Here is a 25771-nt window from a genome sequence, read left to right as displayed (position 1 = left end):
AGTCTAAACATCGGGCAATGTGTTTTGATTGCAGATTCTCAATTCTAGTTGAACTTGATATTAAAACTTCAGTATATGGAAGGGAAAATTTCTACAGCCTGTTAATAGCGCTCTTTACCCTCTTACAGGAAGGAATGTTAAAGTCATAATATTTGAACACTTCCGTTTTTTACAAGTCTTTATCATTCAGTAGATGTATTGTATTTGATATTCTTTAAATCTTTTTTACCTTCTGGATGTGCTTTCTGTGCACTATGATAATGAGTGTGTGTGTTTCAGAATAACTTGGGTATAATTTGTGGAGCTTTGGAGTGCCTCTCTTAAACTCTATCATGTTCCTAGCATCCTTAAATTCACAAAACAAATTTTAATAAGCTTTTTTAATGTGTGTTTGTATGAGCAGTACTCTTTCCAGGTATAATAAACGTATTAAAACATACCAAAGGTATTCTGGGTATGGAATAACTGAGTGTGCTTTGCTCAAATATTAGCAAAACAAGAGAAAACTGTCTCATGTTACTATCAAAAAAAAGTACTGTAGAACTTGGCAGTGCAGAGAGCAATCTCTCTGAAGGACAAATATAACCATTTATATAATGGTTATATATAACCATATATGATCATTAAATGTGTCCATTTGAAATCCAGGTTAAAAGAGACTGGCCTAAGATGACTTTAGTGGATTTGGTAATTGATCCTATTTGACCTGCCTAGGGGAAAACTTAATTAAATGTTTGTTAATGCTGTTTTTTGTCTTGAGGTCATGACAGAAGTTGTCACGCACATCTCATTGCTTCCAGTTTTTCATAATGATTCCTTAGAACTGTGTTACATGTTTATTTAAGTCCAGGAAGAAAAAACAAACCAAACCCTGTGCTCTTACATTTTCCTAATTATTTTATGTTATTTCACAGAAACAGATACTGTGATAATATAGTAAATATCTCATTAACATATCTGTTGGAGAACCACCTGAAGTCTGGGGCAAGTACAGGTTGAGTTAGTCTGTCAAAGGCAAAGAATGTTTGTTACAGTTTCCTTGGCTGGCCTTTTCTTACCAGGTTCTTTATCAGGGAAGTGAATTCTGTGCTGCATAATTAAATTGTGTTTGTACTTGAAACGATTATGGGATGGCAATTCAGTTAATATATTCAGGTGTGGAAAAAAAACATAACAATACAATCTTGAGTTGCACATTTGATGCTGTTGTTTGAAACTGTATATGTATTTACACATGTGTGCTGTGCATCCACAAAGTGCATAATCAATTTCTTTCTGTAGGAGTCAACCAAGGTTTCTGAGTTAAACCCCAATGCAAAGGTGTGGGGAAATCATATGTTACATTTGGAAGCGAGTGGTGCCACTGATGGTAGTGTGAGCAAAACGTGGGAAGAAATACCTGACCAACCTCCAGATTCTTGTAAAGAAGGTAGGAATAAAAGTTTCTAGCTGTTGCTCAAGCAAAAGGTAAAATTCGGATTTAGTTTTAACGATGATGATACTGTGATTAAAAGGAATGCTTTTTGAGTGTGTTTGTCATCTCTGCCGCAGAACTGGATGCCAGTAGTGATGGTGACAAAAAGCATCATAATGCGGTGCTGACAGAGCTGCAGGAGCCATCACCAGTTGTTTCAATATCAGACCAGACAGATATGAATCCTTTGGCTCTCGATCATTCCGAGTATGAGTCTATGCATGAAACCACCCAGACAGGTAAGAGAAAGCTAATATTCGCTTGTACTTGGTTTTAAAAAAGCACATGTTGAGTTGAACAGTGAACATCCATTCAAGCAAACAAACCAATCAAACAACAACAAATACACAGAAAACCCACCATAAAAAAACATGCACCGCTTTAGTTGTTGCTCTGTGAATAGACTCGAGAAAATTCTGTCTCTTGTTCTCAGGCTGAGACATATTTGGAAACCAGTCTCCTCCTGTTTGAGTACAGGCTATATGATGTACAGCACAGAATCAATTATAAGTTCTAGATATAACTGAGTACTGTTTTCTGAAATGTTAATTCTGAATGCATGTTCCTAGTGTAGACATTTACATTTAAGTATCTAAGTTGCATGCTTCTAGTTGGGTCAGGAACTGAGGTGAAATTCACATATCATTTGTGTCTCAAGCAGTAATGTTTATATGTTGAAAGATCAGTCTGTACTCAAAATGCTAAAATAAGCAACAATTTTGTCTAAATTCTTTGTGTTGTTTTAACAAACGTTTGTTATTTTTCTTCAACTGTTAGCAGCTGTAGTTCTTACCAGTAATAATTCATATAATTATGGATTTTTGCCAGGTTTTAGGCAAGGAAGAAAGAGGAGATGGGGAGGGGAAATAGTGGTTAGTACATGATATGTGTATTTCTCAGGTGTTGACATTATCTTCATCAGAACAGATCCCAGGAAGGACAAAACAGTGGGAGGAAATTAGAGGCTGCTATAGGAAGAAGAAAGGCTAAGGAGAGCTGAAGGATGAAAGCTGCTGAAGAAGGGAATGGTATAGAGTGTAGCAGTTGGTGTGAAATACTTATACCCAAACCACAAAACAAAAAAAAGCCCACCAAACCTAACTTACATTTATGTAACATGTTACTGAAGGTTATATAAATCTCTAAAATCCATTCTAAACTTCAAACAGTTCTCCCACTAACACAGTTAGCTTACCCTCAGCTTAACTGCAGTCTACTGAGTCTACAGTAAAATGAACCTGAAATAAGTGTTTTCATGTGATTTTGAAACTTTCAGGTATAACAAAAAAAATTCATTATTCCTTCTTAACCAAGAGATGAATTGATCACACATCTGTTGTTAAGTGATTGGATATGAGCTGGCAGGGTGCACTTGCATCCCAGAAAGCCAACCATATCCTGGGCTGCACCAAAAGGATTGCGACCAGCAGGTCGAAGGAGGTGATCCTGCCCCTTCTACTCTGCTCTTGTGAGACCTCACTTAGAGTATTTGGTGTCCTTCATGTCAGAAAGACGTGGAGCTGTTGGAGCAAGTCCAGAGGAGGACCACAAGGATTATCAGGGGGCTTGAGCACCTCACAGTTGTGTTGGGAATTTAGAGTGAGGCCAGAAACATGAGGTTCTCCATAACATTGCTTGTGTGCTCTATTGGTCAGCTGTGTTAGTTAGGGTTTAGTCAGCTAGAAATGGGTTCATTTCCTAAGACTGGAAGATGGATATAATTAGCTCAGTACTTTAAGATGTTTGTAACTGCTTTTCTGAAACTGCTTCAGAGTTTTATGTATTTGGAGAGCAAAAGCTAACAAGTGAGGTCAGACATGGTTTTTCTGTAATGCCTTGAATGGCAAGTGTTCCTGTGCAGTTTTAGTGGGTGGTAAACTAATATGCAATGAACATCTATGGAATTTGAAAACTTGTTATTGGTTATACAGCCAGTAATAGATATGATGGCTTGATTAAAATACATAATGTGTAATATAGCAGCACTAAATTTAAGTATTTTAATTATTAGGTGGAAGTGAACAGTTGCAGCCAGAAGGCCAGGAAGATTTACGAGAATTACTGAAGAAAACACTGGAATTCTGTTTATCTAGGTATGTATACACCTAAATGTAGCAGACTGGAGAATAAGTAATAAGATTAGTACCTAATTTGGATGTATGTTAATAGTTTTTCAGTTGTCACTTAAAACTGAGTGGAAAGGATGAGAATTTGGGGGGAAGTAACACATAAGTTCCAGAGTATTGTACGATGTACCTTTTAAATCTTACATGAAACTTCTAGGCCTAAAACCTAAACTAGTAAATACATTGGTCTAAAGTGAGATTACTTACAAGCAGTTACAGATCAGGTGAATTTTTATGACTGATACTAATATTTTTTGATGCAAATTAAAACTGCATCGAACTTAAGCCATTTGGTAAGCTTCTTTTTAAGATAATAATTCTAGAATTTGCATTGATACAAAAGCAGGATTTTTTTTATGTGCCTCTATAGATCCCTTTATATTCTAAGTTAAGGATGAATAAAACAAAAAACGAAACAACAACAAACAAAACCACCAAAACTCACAAAAACAATAAAATAAGGGCTCTGAATCATACACATTCCAGTATAGACTGATGCAAGATCCTGAAAGTAGTTTACTTGTACGTAATTATTCTCAGTGCTTGTGTCTTGATAAAAGCATCCTAAACACACGTCTTAATAACCTAGAACAATTTCTAATCTGTGTACTCCTGCACAGCCAGTTACTCAGTGGTCATTTAGAGTAATGAACCTAACAATATTACTACATGCTTGCGGAGGTAATGTGCTGTGTGAACAGGAAGATGTCTGAAGGAAAAATAAAGACATTTTCATATTTTCTGGGAAGTAAACTATATAGGTAGACTGGGGAGTTGCTGAAAATGCTGAATACAAAATTCAGTGTAGGAATCTGCCTTCTACTAGGTGAGGCTTTGTTTCATGTTCATTGGCAAAAGTTACATCTGTGACTTTTCCCTTTTTTTTTCTCTCCCAACAGAGAAAATCTTGCCAGTGACATGTATCTTATATCACAGATGGACAGTGATCAGTATGTGCCAATAATGACAGTAGCAAACCTTGATCATGTCAAGAAACTCAGTACTGATATGGATTTGATAGTCGAAGTGCTGAGATGTAAGTAAAAAGCAATCTCTTGATGCTAGAAAGCATTTTGGTTGTTGCCGTAGGACTGTTAATCTGGATTTTCAATCTCTCTTCCTTTTTTAATGTATTGTAATAAAATGCTTTTCTTTTTCTGTGAAGTATTAAACAGAGCAAGCAGCTTCCAGTTTAGACCATCACAATTATAGGACTGCAGTTTTATCAAAGCTACTTCACATTTGAGGTATTGAGTAATGACCTATGTAAATGAGAATAATGTGAATTTAAATTGTGGAACGTGGTGGGACAGCTTGCACTACTAGAGGATCACAATGGGTGGCTACAGGCTGTTTCATAAAGACAACGCAGGGGAGAACAGAAGGAGGAGTTGTGCTCTAATGTTAAGGAGAATCCTGAATGTTTAGAAGTCAGGTATGGCAATTGTGGAAGCCCTACTGAATGCCTCTAGGTCAAGATCAGAGTAGATCTTAGAGTAGGCATCTGCGACTGACCTCCAAACTGAGATAAGTCTAATGAAGCATTATTTGGGTCACTTAAGCAGGCTTTGGTTCAACAGAACCTGGTTCTTATGGGTGACTTAAAATACCCAGACATTTGTTGAAAGAACAGTACAGCAGCTCACATGTCATCCATCAAGTCCCTGGAGCGCGCAGAGGAGTGCTTCCTCATACACGTTAGATGTGCCAGTCAGGAATGAGGCACTGCTGGACTTGCTACTCACAAATCAAGAAAACCTGCTGTGTAGTATCTCAGTGATAGCATTGGCTGCGATGATCATAACATTCTGGTGATCTGGCTGAGCACACTGCAGGTTAGGACTAAGACAAAGTCTTTTAGATACTAGAAGAATAAACTTTGGCTTGCTCAGAGCTCAGCTGGAAGATATTCCATGGGAAGCTTCCATAGAGAATAAAGGCACTAACAAGCACTGGGGGGTTTTTCAAGAGCTCTCTCATGGAAGCATGAAAACTGCTCATCCCCTTTAAAGGTAGGAGAACTAGGTGGAGTGAGAGGCTTTCTTGGCTTAACTGTGTGCTTGTAGGTCGGCTCAAAACCAAGCCAGAAGCGGACCAGAGATGGAAAAGTGGACAAATACCTGTTGAGAACTACAAGGGAAGGGCATTGCCGTGGCATGCAGAGATGCAGTTAAGAAAGCAAAAGCTCATTGAAATTGGCCAGAGATGTCAAAAACCACAAGAAAGGGTTCTTGAGGTATTTAAACAAGCAGAAACGTAGGAAAATATTGGCCAGCTGTTACATAAGAGAGGTGAATTAGTCACCATCAATGCTGAAAAGGCAAAGGTTCTCAAAACTTTCTTCACCAGCACTGCTGAGTCTCAGGCTTTAGGAACAAAAATCCAGGTTGATGGAAGTGAAGGAAGTGTCTGTATATGAACTGTTACAAGAGCTTGACCCCTACAAATCAATAGGCCCTGACAATATCCATTGAAGGTGTTAAGAGAGCTGGCTAGTGTCATTGCAGGGCCGTTCTCCCTAAACCTAGAGAGGTAATGGAGTTGGAGGATGCCTCAGAAGACTGGAACAAATTACACATCACCCCAGACTATAAGAATTTGCATCAGCAAGGTCATCACCAGCAGAGATAGGGTTATTATCCCACTCTACTTGGTACTTGACAGGATACACCTGGAATACTGTGTTCAGTTTTAGTCTCCCCTAAACAAGAGAGATAGGGACAGGCTGGATGGGTTACAGAGAAGGGCTACAAAGATGATCAAAGGACTTAGAAGCCTGCCACATGAGGAAAGGCTGAGAGAACTAGGTTTGTTCTGCCTTGAGAAAAGAAGGCTCAGAGGAGACCTTCTCACTGTGTTCTGGTATTTAAAGAGTGGTATAAAGAAGATGGAGACTCTGTTTTTACAAGGAGTCCCACGAAAAAGATGTGGGGTAGTGGGTGCAAGTTAACCCTGGGAAGATTCCAGTTGGACACTAGAGGAAAACTTTTCACCATGAGAACAACCAGCCACTGGAATAATGTCTTAGGGAATTGGTGGATTCCCCAGTGATAGACATGTCTAAGATTCGTCTGGACAGGGTGCTGGGACATCTTGTGCTTTTGCCCAAGGAAGGTTGGACCAGATGATCCTTGAAGTCACTTCTGACCTGATGCTCTGTTAATAAATTGAGATTAAATTCTCAGGAAAGGCTAATGGACATAACCACTAAGGTAGGAATCAAAAAAAAAAAGAGCATGACTCAGTGTATACCTCAGAATAAAAAGCTAATAAATTGGAGTTTTCAAGGCTGGAAGAGTAGGAAGAGTGTGAAGTTTTTAAGGAACATGCCTACTTAGCTTCGTATGTCTGAAAGTATCCTCAGTCATCTTCTGATTGTTTCTGGATGTTCAAATATTTTGAATTTTAGCACAAGAAGCTTTGCTTTGTAAAAATGTTCACAGCATCTTTCAGTGTGCAGAGCTATAATTGCTGATAGCTAAAATAAGATTTTGTGTTTTCTCTCTTAGCATTGCCTTTAGTCCAAGTGGATGAGAAGGGAGAAAAAGTCAGGCCAAATCAGAATCGTTGTATTGTGATTTTACGTGAAGTACCTGAATCTACCCCTATTGAAGTAAGTATTTAATTGTTTAGTAAAGAATGCTTTTCCCTTAGGATTTGGAAGTTAGATTTCCTCCAGATTTGAATAAACATATCATGTTTTCTTAATACATTGTTACTTAGTTTCTGACAGCATTTCTAAACCTTGGTTTGATGCGTGTGTGTGTCATAAATGTGTTTGATAGAAGCTTGTTGCTTATAAGAAGACTGTGGTAAAACAGGCAGCTCTGCAGGGGGCTTAAAAACTGAATGTTGTCCTAGGTAGAGAGAACTTAATTTTCTTAGACTCTAGTTTATCCATATGCACGTAGTGCACAGCTCCATGGATAAATGGCAAATGAAGCTGAGGGAAGTTAAGCCTTAGAATGGAAAATGCCCCTGCTGCACCTTGAAGCTTGTTGGGGTAAAGTATTTAAAGCTTTGCAAACATTTCCATAATGCTGAGGATAGAATTGTCAGCAGATCACCAAGGAGCTCCACAGGCTTGTGGAATAAGTGTGAGAGTAGGCAACTTGATTCTTTGAAAGATACCCAGTGCAAACTCTGATATAGCTGGGACAATATCTAACTGAAAGACTGGAAAACAGTGGTTGGGACATAGATTAAATCACAGTGAATTTTCAAAAAGGAGAAAAGGCAATGATTCTTAATGATGGGTAGGTATTTTAATTTCCCCTCTTTAATTTTACTAGGAAAAGTAAAGGTGTTAAGAGTTGTTTCTCTTGATAGTCTTCGTACTAAAATAAAAAGTAGTGCAGTTCAAAAACTTACAATAAGGAAGTGGCCTTAATAAGCAGGAGTACGAAACCAAATGCTAAAACGATTTGGAGGGAAGAACTTAGTTATGCTAAATGCATAGCTTAAAAATATCAGCTGCTTTTAGCTTTCTGCATAATATGTAACCTTTCAAACACTGCCTAGCTTTTAATAGTATAGATGTGTTTTGTTTTCTTTCGGCATCAGTTTGTCAGGTTGGACATGTTAGCACTGGGTGGTCATTCTAAAATGCTTAACAACAGCAAAGTTCTGAACAGTCTTTATTTTCAGAGGTGGTCTGAAGTGTTTTATATGTTGCATGTATAAATTTGCTAGACTGGAAAATCTAGACTCGACTGGCCATACTTAATGGGAAAAGTTTCTGCTTAAATAAAGCCTGAGCATGCTACACTAGAAAATCTGACTGTAAGACCTCCCAGATTGCATTGTTTTTTGATGCTGCTCACCTCAACTCTGTGACAAAAATAGTGTGCAAACAGATTAAAACAAATGAAAAAGTCCAAAACATGGGTTGTTTTCTGTAGAACCTAGCTGGTTTTGAGTTAACGTAAAGCCTGTTTCAAATATATTAATCTGTAGACACTTGAGTTGAAGTGTGTTTCCAGGTTTCTGCTGAAAGGATGATGGTGGGGGAGTGTTCTGCCCCATCTGGCATGCACAGGTCTTTGTATGGTTTTGGGAACAGGGAGATAGAAATAGATGGCTTTTGGCACTTGATGCCCAATTCAAGTGTTTCTTGATGGCCAAAATAGATTCTCTCCTCTGATTTAAAGAAGCAGGCTACTTCTACTTGCAGCATGGCCTTAGACAACACTTGTTTTAATTTCTCCTAGTTAGTGGGGAGATTGGGGAGCACTAACACTACTTAACTGCAGGTGTTCTGAAGTGTTCTCAGTTCTGTTTTGTAAGCCTGAAAGCTTTTTGTCTTTCTTACTGGAGTTCCAGTGTTCTGTGCTTTAAATTGAAGTTTTCTTCTGTCTATTAATTTATTTTTTTCTTCTCATCCTTTTTTCTCCCTTCTTATCAAAACCACTTTTTGTAGGAGGTTGAAGCACTTTTCAAAGGAGATAATTTGCCTAGGTTTATCAACTGTGAGTTTGCCTATAATGACAATTGGTTTATCACATTTGAATCGGAAGCTGATGCGCAGCAGGTAACGCTGTTGGTTTTTTCTTTTTGAAGCAGTTTAGAATATGAGGAGACAAGGATGGGAGAAGGGTGGGCTGACAAGACAGAAACTATACTGTAACCATGTAATAATTTAGAGAAAAATACGTAAACCTTCCCCTTGGCTAATATCCAGTTATCAGTACTATTAAACACACTGTAAGAGTTTTATCTTGTTTGCATGTCCTGGTTTCCTGGCCAAAGCTATAATTTTTTGTACTAAGGACATGCGTATTTTGGATGACAGATTGAAATGTTTCAGTGGTAAGAATTAAGATCTTGTTTTAATGCTACTGAAGCACTTTTGTAATGGTAACTTAAATCTTGCTGAGTGCAGATTATATATGAGGAGTTTCTATAGTCTTAACATCAGCAAGCACTTCAAGAATTAGTCAGGATTAGCCTGTCAAAACTCAAGTTTCCTTTGTTTAAATTATACTTGACAAATTTTATAATTTTTTTTTAAAGGCTTACAGATACCTGAGAGAAGAAGTGAAAATTTTCCAAGGAAAACCGATCAAGGTAAATAGAGCTTTATGCTTTTCTTGGGGGGCATGCATGTATATGTTCTAGTTTGGGGGTAGGTGGTCTCCCTGTGTTTAACATAAATCTGTGGTCTGATCTCAGCAGCCGTTTGACCTGGAGATCGGTTTTGAAACATAGCACGTGCCATTATACTGCTTTTTTCCTCCATTCTGGCAGCGGTATATCCATCCCTGCATGGGGCCAGAATTCAGGCCTTCATACCTTTTCCATGAAGGGGGAAGCAGTGACTGACAAGTGTCCAGTAGAAGTTTGAGAGATGCTAGTTTGAACTATTCTGATTTAATTTGAAAGGCTGCTGTAATAAATAATCCAATCTGCTTTGCAGGCAAGGATAAAAGCAAAGGCTATAGCTATAAACACTTTTTTGCCAAAGAATGGATATAGACCTCTGGATATGAACCTCTACACGCAGCAGCGTTACGCAACATCCTTTTACTTACCTCCAGTATACAGTCCCCATCAGCAGTTGCCATTGTACAGTTTAATTGGTCCACAGGCCTGGTCAGCCACACACAGCTACCTAGACCCTTCATTGGTAAGTCTCTTGATTATGAAACAGTTGGATTCTTTTGAAAGTTTTCTATTTGCTTGTTTAATTCTGAAGTCCTGAGGTGTAGGGAGTGAATGTATCCTGAAGAGAAGAGTTGAAGATACTGATTCTTCTTGAAAAACACCGCTTCAGAGTTCTTCTCACGGTGTACAAGGGGAAGTATTTGAAAATTGTATCTGGTCTTGGACTGCATTTTATTTTTTTAAGTTATTTTAATTTTTTTTTAACTTTTTAGGTTTTGAAGCAGCTCTTTAGTAAAGAATATTAATGAACCATTACCAGTAGAAATCGTCACTACTAAAGACTTCTATAAAAGACTATTAAAAGACTTCATTAAAAGACTTCTTTAAAAGACTGTTGAAAGACTTCTTTAAAAGACTACTAAAAACTTTCTTTACTAAAAGGCTACTTTTAGTGAAGGTTAAAAGTCTCTTTAGAAATTAGATCTTCAGAATATGTACATGAATACCAAAAAAAGCAATTCTTGTATGAGCTGAATAAACTTAATGGTATCTGATAAATAAGGATAACTTAGTATTTTGATCTTCCAGCAGGAAAATAAGTTCTAGGTTGACATGTTGAATTACCCTATTTGCCATGTTCTTTAAATAAAACATTTTCTGTGCAAAAGTTACATCTTTTTTGGCAATTAAAAAAGAAATGCTTAATTTAATAGCACTCCTTAAAGGGGCTATTGGTAAGCCTTTAGAGCTCAGGTAAGTTTAGCGCTTACTAGCAGTAAGGCTTTATATACTCTAATGGGACGTCAGCTGCATCCTGTAGTGCTGCTCCCAGCACTGATATTCCCATCAGAATTGCCTTGGCCCATTTTAGTCAGCCTTTGTTACTCTACAAAAAACTCATATGAATATAGTTTCTGTAATGACTGGAAGACTAAGGCTATCCTGTGTGGAACCTCTTTTTCCCCTCCGTAAACACCTCTTTCCTTGGGGCTAAAAAACTAGGGTAGCAATGTTCAAAATTAGAAGCTTTCTAGAGGGTTTTGTTTTTTTTGGCAGAGGATTAAAGTGTCCTTGAACAAACTTCCTGTGTACCGAACAGCCAGCTAATTAAAAAGTTGGTGTGCTAAACACTTCACACACAGGGAAGGTAGCCAGGGCCTTTTCAGAGGAAGGCTTTTAAGGGGAATGAAGAATGTGGGGGAGACAAGGTTGTGTAGTGAACAATGTTATTCCAGGAGAAAGGAACCTTATTAAGCAGCAATGAATGTGATTCTTCCTTAGGGTAAACAAGACTGACTATTGCACAGTCTTGCTGTGGGTTAATAAAGTAGTTGGGTGGCACTGATGTAGAGTAATTGTCCACAGGTTCAAGCACAGCTTAGTGTATATCTGCCTTACATCATCCTAGAACTTTTCGTATTCCAGAAAGCTTACTAGTCCTGGCTCTTAGGGGAAGACATTGCAAGTTTGCCAGCATTAAAGGTCTCATGCCTTTCTCAGTAAAGCCAGAAAATTAACTAGCAGAGCTTTGTCTCATACTGTTTCACAGCTTATTGTCATTGGTTAGCTGCATTTTGTGTACATTAATGTAATAGGATTATTTCTTGAACCTTTTAGAGGAAGAGCTATGTTTGAATAGAAACTATTTGAGAGAGACTGTGATGAACAATGACACAGGAATAATTCTCATGAGACAGGGTTGAACTTTGTACGTATACTTCTGTGCAAAGGTTGAAGCTTCTCTTCTGCTTCGACTTAAACACTAATCGTGCTATGTCTCATGTTTGAGATTAAATGCATGCAGTATTGTGGGCATACAGTTTTAGTTCTGAAACTAGAATGTGGCAACACACGTCCTCAGTTCTAAAACTACCTACTTCTTCATCAAGTACTTAATAGTATTTGAGGAAAGGTCTAGTTTTTCCTGCTTGTTTTCCTTAGTATGTACAATGTCTTCTCATTAGGTTCAGTAGTTGCTTACTAGCTTTGAATTTCAGTGTTCCAAGTTCGAACTGTTAAAGCAGAGAGCAGTATTTGAATGAAACTTTATTCCTAAAATAGCTGTATTAAACTCCTAATAGCCATTTTTTGGAGCCTGAGGTAGCATTTTTGCTACCTAGGTTAAGGCTGTCAGTAGCTTAGCATGAAACTTTTGGTGTTGGATTTTATTTTCCATTGGCTAATGATTTACTTTTGCTTTTGAAAGGAAGGTTAAACAAGCCTAAAGGTATCTTTATAGGAAACAGTCTTAATCCCAGCTGTTTCTCATAATTTTGTAAGTGTAGAAAGGGTGCTACATAGAAGTCTTGCTGTTCTGCATTTTAGTTATTTTCAGGTGGAGAAGACAAACAAGCATTTGCTGTTGCTAATAATAACATTTTCTGAATGAAACTCATTCATACGTTAAAGTGGAGAAAAGTGTCTTAGTGAGGTTGGAGAAACATACTATGAGCATGTTTCAAATTTTGATATACCTTGTTAATACAAGACATAGATATGCACCCACCTCAAAATCATTTCCTAATGTTGCTTCTTTGTGCAGCATGGCACTAATTCACATTTCAAATAAGTTGGAAAGATGTGAAAAGAATCAGATGTCCACTTAACATCCACTTACTCTTTAAGCTTTATTAGGTGTCATGTGGAAGATAAGTAGAATGAGGAACTAAAATGGTTTTTTTTTTTGATTTAGGGAGGGATTCACATACAAGTTATGATTACATGCTTTGTAGGTTAGAGACTCTTTGACAAAGCAGGATCTCTGTACTCTGAAGTCATGCATAGTATGGTGTGAAGTTGCATTACTTACAGCCATGAGTTTTGGCTTAATGTTTTTCAGTCCTTTTAACGAATTATCAGGACTTGAATATATGTAGGGGCTGTCTTCTCAAAAATCAGCATTTTGTCAGTTGGTTACAATGCACTGGACAAAATCTCTATAGCTGTTGGAGCCAGTCTTTTAAATACTGCCCTGCAGAGAATGTCATGAAATATGTGATAAGCAGAAAAATAGTTTTTAGTTTGTTTGTAATTATGGACATGCAATATATTCTTTAGGTAACACCATTTCCAAATGCTGGATTTATCAATGGGTTCACATCTCCAACATTCAAGCCTGCTGCTTCTCCATTGACTACACTCAGACAGTATCCTCCCAGGAACAGGCAAGTTCAACCATTTTTTAATAGTATACACAAGATTTTATTATCTTGCATGTGGGGGTTTAATCTGCTTACTTCAATAACACCTAAAAATACGTGTGAAATTGAACCTAGTGTGAAGTTACGTGAGGCCAAAGGGCAGATGGTGCTGCTCTTGTTAGTGGATGTAGTGTTTCTAAATGTAAATGGACTGTCTGAAAGCTGAGAATTTGTCTGTTCCATGATTTAGGGTATTCAGATGAAGTATTCTGAATGATAGGATGTGATCAGCAGGATTATTTACAGTATTTTCAGTTTCAAGTAGTTTTGAATAAAGCCATAGTTGAGAGTAGACAGTGAAAAGGTTAATTTGGTTAACTCCCATGACCTGTTAAAATGAATATCATTCTTATAAATGAAACGTGCAATCAAGGACTAAAAATCTTACTTCTTCTGAATTCTGTGTATGGACTTAGGCCTCAGAAGATCTCATAGTACGTATGTTGAAATGACTTTTGAATTTGTAGGAATCCTAGCAAGTCTCATATACGACATACAATACCCAGTGCAGAGAGGGGACCTGGGCTTCTAGGCAGTCCTACAATATTCGACTTTTCTGCTGATCGTTTAATCAATGGCGTCAGGAGTCCACAGACGCGGCAGCCAGGACAAAACAGGACACGGATGCAGAATGCCACTACGAGTTATACCAAGAGGGAAGTGGGAACTGGACGGGTGGAACAGACCAGCGTTGACTCGTCTCCTGGATTAGGTAGAGGAAGGTGAGTGTACTGTTGTTGTCCTCTGAACAACCTGTATAGCTGCTTCTAAACTGCTTCTTCTAGTAAAGAGGTATGGTATTAGTACTGTTTTTAGTATATAAAGTATTTTAAACTAAGACTGTCTTTCCTCAAAACTAAAATCTTGGAAAGTACTTCAGAGAGTGCTAAACATAGAACAAATGAAAAGTGGACTTGCATACTTTCATACCAAATGAAAATCATTAAGGGCAACTGATGAGCAGTTTACAGGTGCAAGATCTAATTCTCTGTCCTTTCTTTGTGTTGTAAGAAAGTTTTTGGGTATTACTTAACTTTAATGAAGCAGTTCTGCCCATTCCATTGTTCAGCAGCGTAAATTGTGCTAGCAGTGCTCATTATTAGATTTTTCAGTTTAAAGATCAGCATTTTTCCCAAATTAGACATTTAGAACAGAGAGGATGGATTGGTATGGAGGGAGGAAAAAAAATTATATGCAACTAAGAAGGCTGTTGTTATGCGTTTAAAACAAAAACACAATCACCTAAAAAACCTCCCACAACACCTCCCTCCCCTCCAAAAAAACCCAACCTAACAAAACCAAAAAAACCAGAGAAACATAAAAACCCACACCAAGAGAGCTGAAAATTGGTGGCACCTATGTTAATGTGAGAATTTAGCAGGCTTATCTTGGATTTTTTCAATACAATTCTAATAAGTGCTTTATAAAAGTACTGTGCAGCTTTGAACAATGGCTGTGTTTGTGTCTCCAAGTAAATTACATTCAGTGACTTACTAAACTGGAAGGTAACTTGAGTCTTTTGTAGATGATCTGTATAAGACTTGTATTGCATCATTACAAAATTAAGTGGGGAATTTGTGCAAGGATTTCAGTACTTCTGTAATCTAATTTGATAAATTGTGTTATAACGGGTGAATAAAAGTATGATTAAGAACCTAGGAAACAAGTTTCTTCAAACTATAGCCTACAAAAATGTACAGGAGTAGTAAGAACTTAAATTTATATTCTGAAGTTACAGTATTGGATATATTAATAATATTCATAGTCAGAAGATATATTGCAGCCAATTTAGAATGCATTGGCAAATTTTGAAATGTAGCTTGGATGTGCTTTATCTCAATTGAAAGTGGTTATCTGTATTTCAAAAGTTACATAGGTATATTAAAAAAAAACCCTCACAAAAACCCCAACTCAACAACAAAAAAACCCTTTGCCCATTGAAGGGTTTTGTCTAAACCTGACATGTAATCTGCTCAGAGATGTTTTTAACACAGGAATTATTTGTAACCATTGTATTCTTATGCTGACTTGTATTAAGATCCACACCTTAATTTTAATGACAGCTTGCTAGGTATTTTTCCTTGAAACACTTTTTTTTAATAACCTGTCTAGAGTGAAGATGGATGAAATAGCAGTGTGAATTAACTTCTCCTGTTTTCACCAGCTGCCTTAGATTCATTTATAGGCAAGGTTCTAATAACTGCTTTCTTTCCCTTAGGAAAAACTCATATGGCTACCGAAAGAAAAGGGAGGACAAGTTTACAGTGAGTGTTCATGATCATTTTCATCTATCTTAAAAATAGGGTAACAAGTCAATAGTATGGATATTACAAGGAGTAGCAGGTGAGGTAAGTTATTGCACAAGCAGTTGGATGTCACAGTTGACTGAAGACAGCAGCTCATTAAAATCACATTGGTTTACTGCATTTGGGTATCAGATAAGGTTGTCCATTAATGCAGAAGTCTGAGGAAAAGTTAACATTACTCTTTTATAGTAGCAAAAAAAAATCCACCCTGGTGTTACTTCGTCAGCATGCCAGTGTTTACGTTTAGGGAGAGCTATATAGCTAAGCTGAAGTTCAAAACACTTGATTAGTTACTGTTCTGTAAATGTTGAATGTGTTACAGATCCATGTGTCATAATGTGTAGCTAGTATGTTAGTTAAGTGGTCAGTTCTGTTTTCTTAAATGCCTTTCCAAGTACCACTTGGTAACATTATACTAAGATTATAGTTTTGGTAAACTTAAATTCAAGGTGAATACTTAAAACAGTGTTGATATTGAAAAGGCTGGACTGGGCATTGTGTAGAAGAAGGAAAAAAACATGTAATTTTCTGGTAGGACTTAAAATTTGGTTTCATAAAACCAGATACTTCTCTGCAGTTCATTTTTTTCACACATGGCATGTTGATGAAGTTGAACTGTATTATTTCCCTATTCATGTTAAAATTGCCAATTCAAATTAAAATATCCCCACTGCATGAGCCATCATAGCACTTTGAAAAAGGTCCGCAATCGTTGTGTTGTGATTTTTGTGGCTCCTGCTGTCGACTAGCCTTAGGGGTCTTAGGTAAAGGAGAATCAAGTTTTGGAAAGCATAAAATGACAAGTGGTTCCTTCCCTTTATTTGCTGTTAGTTCTTGTCAAACTTCTTGGAGCTTGGTGAGATCAGATTACATGTAGGATTCTCAGTACTGCTTGCTTTTGCCCCTTCAAAGCTACTTGAACTTTTTAGCTTGATGTTTTCCTATCAACATTTTTTTTCTGTCTTTGAAAGAACAAGCAAGAGGTGTAGGTTAGGCATGTCAGCAACTTGAGTGAAAGAATTACCTTGGACGCTTACTGACCAGACAGGCTCTTCTCACTCAGCTTACTGTAAAGATTAACTTTGAACATAAAACTGGTAGACCTGAGTTCTTTGTAGACCCACAGTTCCCTTCTCTCAGCACCAACCTTTAATTGCAGCCTGTGCAGCCAAGTTCTTTCTAGTCTCTTCTGGCCCATGAATCTTTAGCCTGTACTGTCCAGTGATGTAACTTGAACAGAGGTGAGAGCTGCTGGGAAGGAGTGTACTCTGAAAGATTAACATTTCACCCCTCTAGGCTACAGAAATAATTGAATCCAGGATCTTATTTCTTCTGTGATTAGTGTACATAGGACATAACTACAACCAGTTGTATTTTGAAAGGACTGATGACTTATTTGAGGTGTTTGGTTTTGTTTTGTTTTGTTTTTATAAAGGAAAAATAACAGAGCATGCCTGCTTGCATGGAGAGCATGAGCCTTTCTGATCAGATTGTATCTGAGGCTATAGACATAAGCCAGTTATTCAGTTATCCAATCTTATGCATTTGGCAGCTCAAAACCCATTAAACTCCTCCCTAGTTTTACTAATTTAAGGGGTTAATGGTACTAGTCTCTTTTATGTTACATTTTTCAGGACTCATCCATATAACTTACAATGTTTGTAACATACAAAAGTATCATCTATTGTAGGGTTTTAGTCCTCTCTAACAAAATGGACTGCTGTGATTTAAAGAATGATGCTGGGAGAGAAAAAAAAAAAAGCCCTAAAAAATCAAAACAAAACCCCACAAACTCAAAAAGGTTGTTCCTTTTGCAGTTTGAGCTGGGTAAGTGTAGTCTCTCCGACCCTTTGACAGGTCACCTGACTGTTTTTGGAGGTTTGCAGTCTCCAGTGCTGTAGCACTCTTACATTGTTTTCAGGGGGGTAATTCTGGGTGAGTAGCAGTCCTAGGAGTTTTAGTTGTTCTTGTCTCTCTATTCTTTCCTTCCTTCCTTCTCAACACACACTTCTTACGATATAAACTGGAGTTTGTGAAGAGACCTCCAGGGTAGTTCTGTAGGTATTGCTCTTCATGAGGAAGAAGGGGAAAAAGGTTAAATAATGCAACAGATTTCTGTTCAGAAGCATTCTTTTCACATTCAGACCATCTTGCTGTATACCCGTAAACCTTTCCCTTTTCAAAATAGGAATTGTCTCAGACTACTTTGCATTTGATATTCTGCAGCAGAGATCACTTTAGCACAGGCCTGAGCACAGTCATGATACAGATGAAGTTAATTGGTAAACTCGCTTATAGCATATTACAAAAGGGATTTTACTTTTCAGTGTAAATATAATTTAACTTTACAAATCCTTACAAATGCTCCTCACAAGTGATCTTGAGCTGTGGTACTGTTAGCTTTGGAACTGCTGTCTGTAGTGCACAATAATAGCATTTAGCCTATTGATGTTTAATTTTCTACCTGGGGCATTGTTTTTCTTCTTAGATTTAATTAAGAAAAATTCTTTGTGTTTCAGAAATAGCTTTGCCACTTATCTTGCATTTTTACAAAGTTGACCATATAAGTTAAAAAGAGGGAAAATGCTGTTGTCTATGCTACATGCAAGGCATGCTGTCCCCCCATTTCTTAATATATCTGAATGTGGTCAAGGTTCTTGACTCCTGTCCTTCATTCAGAATGTTACCAACTGCACATAAATGGGCTTTGTATTTCTGCTATATCATCATGTCTAAACCAGACCATTTTCCTTTCAGTGTCAGTGTAAGATCTATCCTGAAGGAAGGGCTAGCAAGAAAACTTTGTCTTACTATACTAGTGTCAGTGAAGCTTATGCATGTAATATTTTTAACAATGTTTATGTATTCCCAGTTAAATATTTTAAGGGCAACACTGGAAAATGAAAGCTTCTGTTCCTTGGTACTGTGTGGTTTTCTTGGGAGGTGGGATGAGGGAGGCCTCTCTAGAGCTTCACAGAAGTAAATCAAATGCAAAATACAGTTTAGAGTCCCATGTGTCTTTCCTGTCATCCAGTGCAGTAACCTCAACACATTATTTTTATTCCAGAGAGGCCAAACACAGTCTCCACCACCCCCAAAACCTCCATCTCCTAGCTTTGAGTTGGGTTTATCTAGCTTTCCTCCATTACCTGGGGCTGCTGGCAATTTAAAGACCGAAGACCTTTTTGAAAACAGACTGTCCAGTGTGGTAATAGGAACGACAAAAGAAAGAGTGAGTAGCCAGTGTTCACTTTTGTTGGGAAAACACATTTCATACTTCTTGTTTTAGAATTTGGTGGCTTACATGTAGAAAAATATGGGGTTTACATGGGTTATAAGAAATGCTTTTAAAAACAGCTGTCAAATGATGCGCTGCTGCCTTCTTCACTTATATCTGAGAAGTTGTTTGGTATTCTCTTTGAAATGGTGTGGAATATGGGCACCAGTGTAAGTAGATATTAATAGCACAGATTAGAAAGTACGCTCTTTGCTGCTCATAATTATTTTAGGCTTTTTGATCGACTCAGGTGAAAAATGTGCTAAATTTTCCTCCTTTTTGAAATTGATTATTTTGAGTTCTGTATAAACCACTTGAAAGTGACAAACTTTTAAGCACTGAAATATAAAGAAGCTGCCTACAAAATCTCAGTACCCTAGGTATGATAGCTGTTCCCAAAACCAGATGGATCCCAGTGTTGTCGTAGTGCTTGGAAATATAAAAATATATCGGAATGAGTTGGCAACCACTGCTTCCTAGATGTAGTAGGGATACATCTGAAAATTAATGTTCAGTAGCTGTTCATAGATTTCATTCTTAGAACCGTCTCTACCATGCCATTTGTGAGTGACTGCGTTCTCAGCAAGACTTGTATAAGTCTGTGTGCTGTGGAACAGTTTAGGCTGTGGAAGTCAGTATTGGCTTTTTTTTTTTTTTACTATCTCTAGTTTAACTCGTGTTTTCCTGTGTGTACCACAACTGAAGAAGTTAACCCCTGGATGTAGAAGTGGAAAGCAACCTGTTGAAACACCAAATTCTCTCTCATGTCTCATCTCTACAACTAGTCTACTGCAGAAGTGTTTTCTTTGGTGCTCATATATCAGACCTGGGTAGGGAGAGTATTTTGCTAAAGGAAAGAGGAAGCAGCAGAGCAGCCTGCACCCAAAGCAGGGATTGCACAGACAAGCTATATATTCTGTCTCTTGCAAGTGGTAATAGGGACAACTACATTCCAGGGTTGCATTTAGGGGGAAATGTGCAGGAGAGTGCCATATTAAGAGCAGTGTTTAATCTGGAGTACTGGCTCACAGTACTCCATATTGTAGTCTGGTTTTGGCTGAGATATATTTTTAAGTATTTTACCCCTATTATTTCTGAAGTGTTCTTTGACTATGCTATTCCAGGTTTTAAATATAATTCCAGCACTTGCTAGTGATACTGCAGCTGAAAACCTATTGCTCCTCCCATTACAAATCTAGCACTTGCTTTGCACTGTGACTGTAAAGAACTTGCACTTCTCCCCTCTAGAGGCAGTGAGTCAGGCACTGAGATTTTATGGTAGTGCAGTGTGCTGTCACATTAAAAAGCTTCCTTTGATTTTCCAATACCTTTTTCTGGCTTGTACGAGTTAGCCTGTACCATTGTGTGGAAGAAGGGGATTGCACCATCTTTCCTTGTTTGCCTTAATAAAAAATAAGATAACAGCAAACTGACTCCAAAGAGAGACTGTGTTCTTCTGCAAAGGTATTTGAGTTAATATTAGAATATTACTAATGGGCACAGGTTGGTTCTCACCCTAAGATCAAAATCTTTTCATGTCACTCGATGTAGAGTTACAAAGTGCTGAAATAGTTGCACATGCTACTCTTGCATTAGAGATGAGCAAGTCCATTGTACAGAAGCTAAGTGAATTTAAGTTGTCTAATTTCCAACAGTTGTTATCCGAGCCTCATATCTTTATGCTCTTCGCTATGCGGTGCTCTTCTAGGTGTAGCTCTGGGGAATGGCAATCATACCGTGTTTTCCAACTGGGAAACTGCAGCACTGTCAGGTCAGAGGATGAGTGTTTTGGCCTAGGAACATCACTTGTGTATCTGCTTGACTTGAAGTTATTCACACTTAACCATGTACCTGCAAGTTTTCATGGTCTTGGGCTAGAGTACTCAGCAATTTGCAATTACGAGCCTTTCGACACCCTATTAGAGTAAACCCATAGAAGCTGTTCTCTTATTTATAAAAATCCACTTTTTATGGCTTTTACTTTGAGTAAAACTAGGCTTAGATCTACTGCAGTAATCTGTGATGCCTGATTTAAAACAGTGTCGTCAAATGCTTTTAACTTGTAACAGTGACCACAGGAGTGTTGTGCTTTATGACCTTTGAATGGTAGCTGGGCTGGTGGCAAGGGGTGGCTGGTGGCTGTCTTCCTTCTTCTGTGCTTATGTTCTCTTCCATTGCTGTCCCTTCTGATTTTCAGAATCTTTTCTGGTTCCAGAGTCAGACAGGTCAAAAGCGACTTTTAAAACAAAATGTTTATAAATATCAAATGTTTTTCAATATACAGAATCTTTTTTCTTATTTTGCAACCATTTAAATTCATGTGTGCATATTGAACCTATTTGGCCTTTATCTGGAAGCATGATACCACTTGGCAGTAGCAGAATCCTTTAAAGGCTGTGGAAAAAAGCCTCTTGGTAGGAAAGCATGTTACAGAATAAGAAAGGGACTTTTAAATGATGGTGATATCCTAGTTAGCAAAGCCTTATTTTTTTAAGCTTAAGGGGTTTTAGCACCAGCTATTGGGATGATGCAGAATTAGAGCTTTGAAGAAGACAGTTCTTAGTGCATAAATGTAGGAGACTTAACTGGTTATGCAAACAGGCACAAAGCCTGTTTTGTCACCAGCAGGTGCAAAATTCCCATGTTGAAAGAAGTAATCTTTGTCACCCAGATATGTCCCAAGGGGAACTAAACTTCAAACTTTCTGGGAAAGAGGCACGATGTGTGAGTTGTTTGTCTGTGTTTCTAAGTAATCGTAAAGGAGAGAGCTTACTGTTACAATACATATATTGGATCCTTCTGTATGTATCTCCCTATAGTTACTTTTATAAATCAACTTGTAAACTGTTCCTGATGATGTTAGTTTTCAGGCAAACCATATTAATTGGATACTATGATTGTCCTTCTCTGCCTTTTTTTGTATTCTTCTTCAGAACATTAATGTGGATGCAAGTACAAACACTGTTCCGTCAGGAATTCCTCGAGAGCCCATGTTGCCAGTTTCTTCTACATTGCCCAGGACGTTTGAAAGGTCTCCTTCGCCACCCCAGTCTTCTGAGTAAGCACGTAATTACATGGCTATAATTATTCTGCTCTGAATCACATTTGCATTTTCTTTCCTCAGATGGCTAGGTAGAACACTGTGCATAGCTATTAAAATCTTAATCAGTGAATGAAATAATATTGTATATTGTAGTAAAGTCAATAAAGCTTAGTTTCTGAACAGTATCTTAACAGTGGTTCAGTTATAATAGTCATGCAGCAGCCAGAAGCTTAGAGTTGTGTTTTATTCTCTGCAAGTATTTAAGTTCAATGAATAACTTACTGCCTTGTATGTCGATAGCTGCGAAGTATAGGGAGCAAAGACACAATCCTGTGGGCAGTACCGGTGTCAATATACTAAAGAAAGTTTTCAGTAAGACTTTATTTGGAACATGCAAATAAAATTGAGGTGTATGAGTAATGAAAGCAAGATAATTGAATAACCAAATGGTATCAGAATGTCACAAATTACAGGTAGTGCCAAGTTCCACAGGAATCTCTCTTTTAATTTTTGATAGCATTTTTAAATGTAATGCTAGTCGTAATTTGCTAGGCAAATTATAGCTATAACTTCTTATAGTCATACTTGGATACTGTTTTAGACCCATTATTAGATAATTCATCTATCCTGAAGTTTCACTTTTCATGAGCTTTACTTCCTGCTGGATGCTTACAGGGACTGCAAGGTTGTGGATAAACCGCAGAAAGAGACACAGAGTACAGAAAGGCTTTCTTCTTCCACACTCAGTACTGCATGTAAATCGGTACAAGTCAATGGGGCTGCCATAGTAAGTGACCTTATTACTTCACTTTCTCTTAATGATCCAGTTTGATGCATTTAACAGAAAATTGCTTACATTGCTACCCAGTGCTGCTTAATCATGTGAGCCCAGCATCCTTAAATTTGAGTGTTAGTGGCCTCATGATTATTTTAATGGTACAGTTATGAAATTAACAGTGCAAACATGTTCAACTTGATGAATCGTAGGTTTTTACCTGCATTTTCTTCTTGGTAGAACAAAGTTAGAAGTATTAATAAATATGTTAATATTTCAAACAGTATTCATCATCTTTCAGCTTTTTTTAGAGTTTGCTTTAATCAGAAGTATTTTGCATTATCATAGTATCCCATTTTTCTGGCATACTGTTTTGCATTTTACCTTGAACCTTATTGTCTGCACAGCTTCTGTAAACATTATACTCGAGCCCTCATCTGTGTGTCTTAGTGGAGCCATCTTTGGGGAGAAAGACTTTTTTTTGTTGTTGTTGTTCATGAAAGTAAATTACATTTTCTCAGGATGCTTTAACTCTGCTATCCTGTTTGCTTTTGATTTCACAGGAACTTCGAAAACCTAGTTATGCAGAAATTTGCCAGAGAACAACTAAGGATCCTCCTACGTTGCAACCCCAGAAAGACCAGAAGCCAAACACTGTAGCATGTGGGAAAGAAGAAAGAAAGCCCACAGAAACAGTAGAGAAAAACAGAGAACCTCCTCCTGCAAAGTCACATCCTGGACAACCCAAAGACCAGAGGAGACAGTCAGGACGCAGATCGTCCCCTCCAGCCGTTGGCAAACGCTTAAACAAAGAACAGAGTACCCCTCCAAAATCTCCTCAGTGAAGCTAACACCTGGGGGGATTTGAAAAGAGGTCTGCTTCCCACAAATTAAACCCATGTTCCCACTAAGATACCTGAGAATGAGTTGTTGGTTAGGAGCTTGCAGTGATAGTAGGCATATAACAATGCCTGCAAGTTATTTTTCTGTGAAATACTTTTCCCCCTCTTGAACAAACATTCTATTTTTCTGGATAGTTCTGGATAGTTGTTCTGAACCTTACATTTAGGTTGGTGCTTAATTGGAGGTGAAGCTTAGTGTGATTATTTCCTTTCAAGATGTAAAATATTTGTCTTTATGAAAATCAACTTTTTATTAAGCCTCTCTGTGGCTGTGTGAGTGCAAGCTCTGTATAGTAAGTTTTTTCTAAACTGTTAAGCAGAAATGTGCTGCTGCAATATTTTTAATAGACTGGTCTACAAGTACTTATCTAAAGTGTCCAAATGACTGGTAACGGCAGCTAGCGTGTGTAGAGTGCAAGGAAGTAGATACATTTTACAAACTGGTATGTGACATTGAAGTTGTTTTTTTTTCTATTGGGCTGCTGTACTAAGTGTCAGCAAACGAACTTGCACTTTTAGGTTCAATGAGAGTTGTTTCTAGCATTTTTAAGATTTGACTCTGTTTTTGACGTTTTGCACACACAAAATGAATCCTACGGAGCACCATAGCAGTCTTTCTAAAATATTTCCTTTTGTGACTTACTGCAAGCAAGTAACCATCTTCTCACTCCAGAGAAAAACTGATGTTATAATTTGCAAATACAAAGCACATTGTGAATAGAAAGAATTAAGTCTGAGCTTCTACGGTGGTGAAGCCTGTTAGTGGATGTTATCAGGAGAAAGCCCTGTAGCCTTCTTGTGATAACCTTAGCTTCCCTGTGCTTGTAAGGGAGTTAACTGAGTCAGCGCTGTATATTCTGGTTACCCCTGTGCTCTGTGTAGGCTTTCTTTTAACCTCTGCCCCAAGTGCTCTTTGAAAGAGTTCATATCATAGTCAGCCTCGTGTTGGCATCTTCCTGTAACTACAAGCATTGGCATACGGAGTTAAATTTTTCAGGACGTGAGATAATGGTGTTTGTTTTGTGTGGTGGAGGAAGAGATCCCTGATGTTTACCTCTGGGACGAGGTTTCTCACACTTATTTACTTTAGAAGTGATGCGCTTTCTGAAGGACAAGGATGCACTAAATTAGCAAGTTTCTAATAAAGTTGAATATAAATTATTTTTGTTTTAAAATGCCTAAAGTTTTTCTTTAAGTGTTTAAACTGCAGGAAGTTCAGACAAAACTCATTCCTGTTGACTATGACAGTACAGTTTATTCCACAAAAGTGTTTATTTAAACAACTGATTTTTTTAAAGAATTATTTCCATCCAATATTTAAAGACTTGAATTTTATTTAAACTTGAAAATGACTTTGCCTTAACTTTTGTACAAGACAGCTTAGAGTTAATGAGGTCTGACCCCGTGGAGGGTTAGCATGAGTGGAATACAGAATTACTCAGTTACAGTATGTATCTATTGTCACTGGTCTTACTGGGTAAACATACTGTAGTACAGGAAATAGCAGCAGTTTTTGTAATATACCTTAAAGATCTTAAACAGTTGATCTTTTTCAGATTGTTGAAAAACCTGTAAATGCAAATAGTCAATACTGTATTAAATATGTGCACTTGGAAGTGTGTGCTTTGCTTGTACAGTTGTAAATAATCAGAACATATAAAAAGGTACCCTAAAGAAAAAATCTGATAAAAATTATTGATATTATAAATGTTGCTGTTGAGCTGGATGTAGATAAACTAAATGTTGTGGTTTGAATATTACTTTAATTTGTTGGTTTTTCTTTTTCTTATTTTATTCTGGTGTGCTGAACTGACTCTGCCTCTTCACTGCAAAAGGGAAATGGAACGAAAGTCTTATTTGAAAGCCCTCAAATGTTTTCCTAAGTTCCTATAGAAACAAGTGATTTAACCGATTGAGAAGTGTTCTGAAATGTAAATAGTAAATTTCAGCAGTCAAAATGTAATTTTTTTTCATTAATAAAATCAGATTTAATTGGGAAAAAACTTTAGACTGCTAAAAATATACACTGAAGCCTACTTGTCTGCTTTCAAGAGTATCAGTGCTT

The 25771-nt window shown here is 37.5% G+C and overlaps 1 protein-coding gene across 7 annotated transcripts in view; it reads left to right on the top strand.

The window, feature by feature from the left end:
* The window catches only part of LARP4B (La ribonucleoprotein 4B), a 55483-nt gene extending 30011 nt beyond the window's left edge, over positions 1-25472 (top strand). For 4 of the 7 annotated variants that reach the window (XM_061349601.1, XM_061349556.1, XM_061349576.1 and 1 more), the window contains 15 exons: positions 1282-1429; positions 1552-1713; positions 3486-3567; positions 4500-4636; positions 7110-7213; positions 9020-9130; positions 9613-9666; positions 10016-10225; positions 13261-13367; positions 13871-14125; positions 15622-15667; positions 18777-18941; positions 21920-22044; positions 22705-22816; positions 23368-25472. In XM_061349601.1, the coding sequence (XP_061205585.1) occupies positions 1282-1429; positions 1552-1713; positions 3486-3567; positions 4500-4636; positions 7110-7213; positions 9020-9130; positions 9613-9666; positions 10016-10225; positions 13261-13367; positions 13871-14125; positions 15622-15667; positions 18777-18941; positions 21920-22044; positions 22705-22816; positions 23368-23649 (2100 nt within the window). In that variant the 3' untranslated portion in view covers positions 23650-25472. Of the gene's footprint in view, positions 1-1281; positions 1430-1551; positions 1714-2374; positions 2519-3485; positions 3568-4499; positions 4637-7109; positions 7214-9019; positions 9131-9612; positions 9667-10015; positions 10226-13260; positions 13368-13870; positions 14126-15621; positions 15668-18776; positions 18942-21919; positions 22045-22704; positions 22817-23367 lie in introns of those variants that run through there. The other 3 variants (XM_061349563.1, XM_061349569.1, XM_061349586.1) reach the window with 3 other exon arrangements.
* Positions 25473-25771: the final 299 nt, after the last annotated feature.

Source organism: Neopsephotus bourkii, unplaced genomic scaffold (genome assembly GCF_033783945.1).
Source record: "Neopsephotus bourkii isolate Nb327-2 ecotype Australia unplaced genomic scaffold, CSIRO-AGI_Nbou_v1 NB_53, whole genome shotgun sequence".
Taxonomy (NCBI): Eukaryota; Metazoa; Chordata; class Aves; order Psittaciformes; family Psittacidae; genus Neopsephotus; species Neopsephotus bourkii.
Note: the sequence above shows the minus strand (reverse complement) of the source record. Positions and strands in the feature narration are given on the sequence as shown.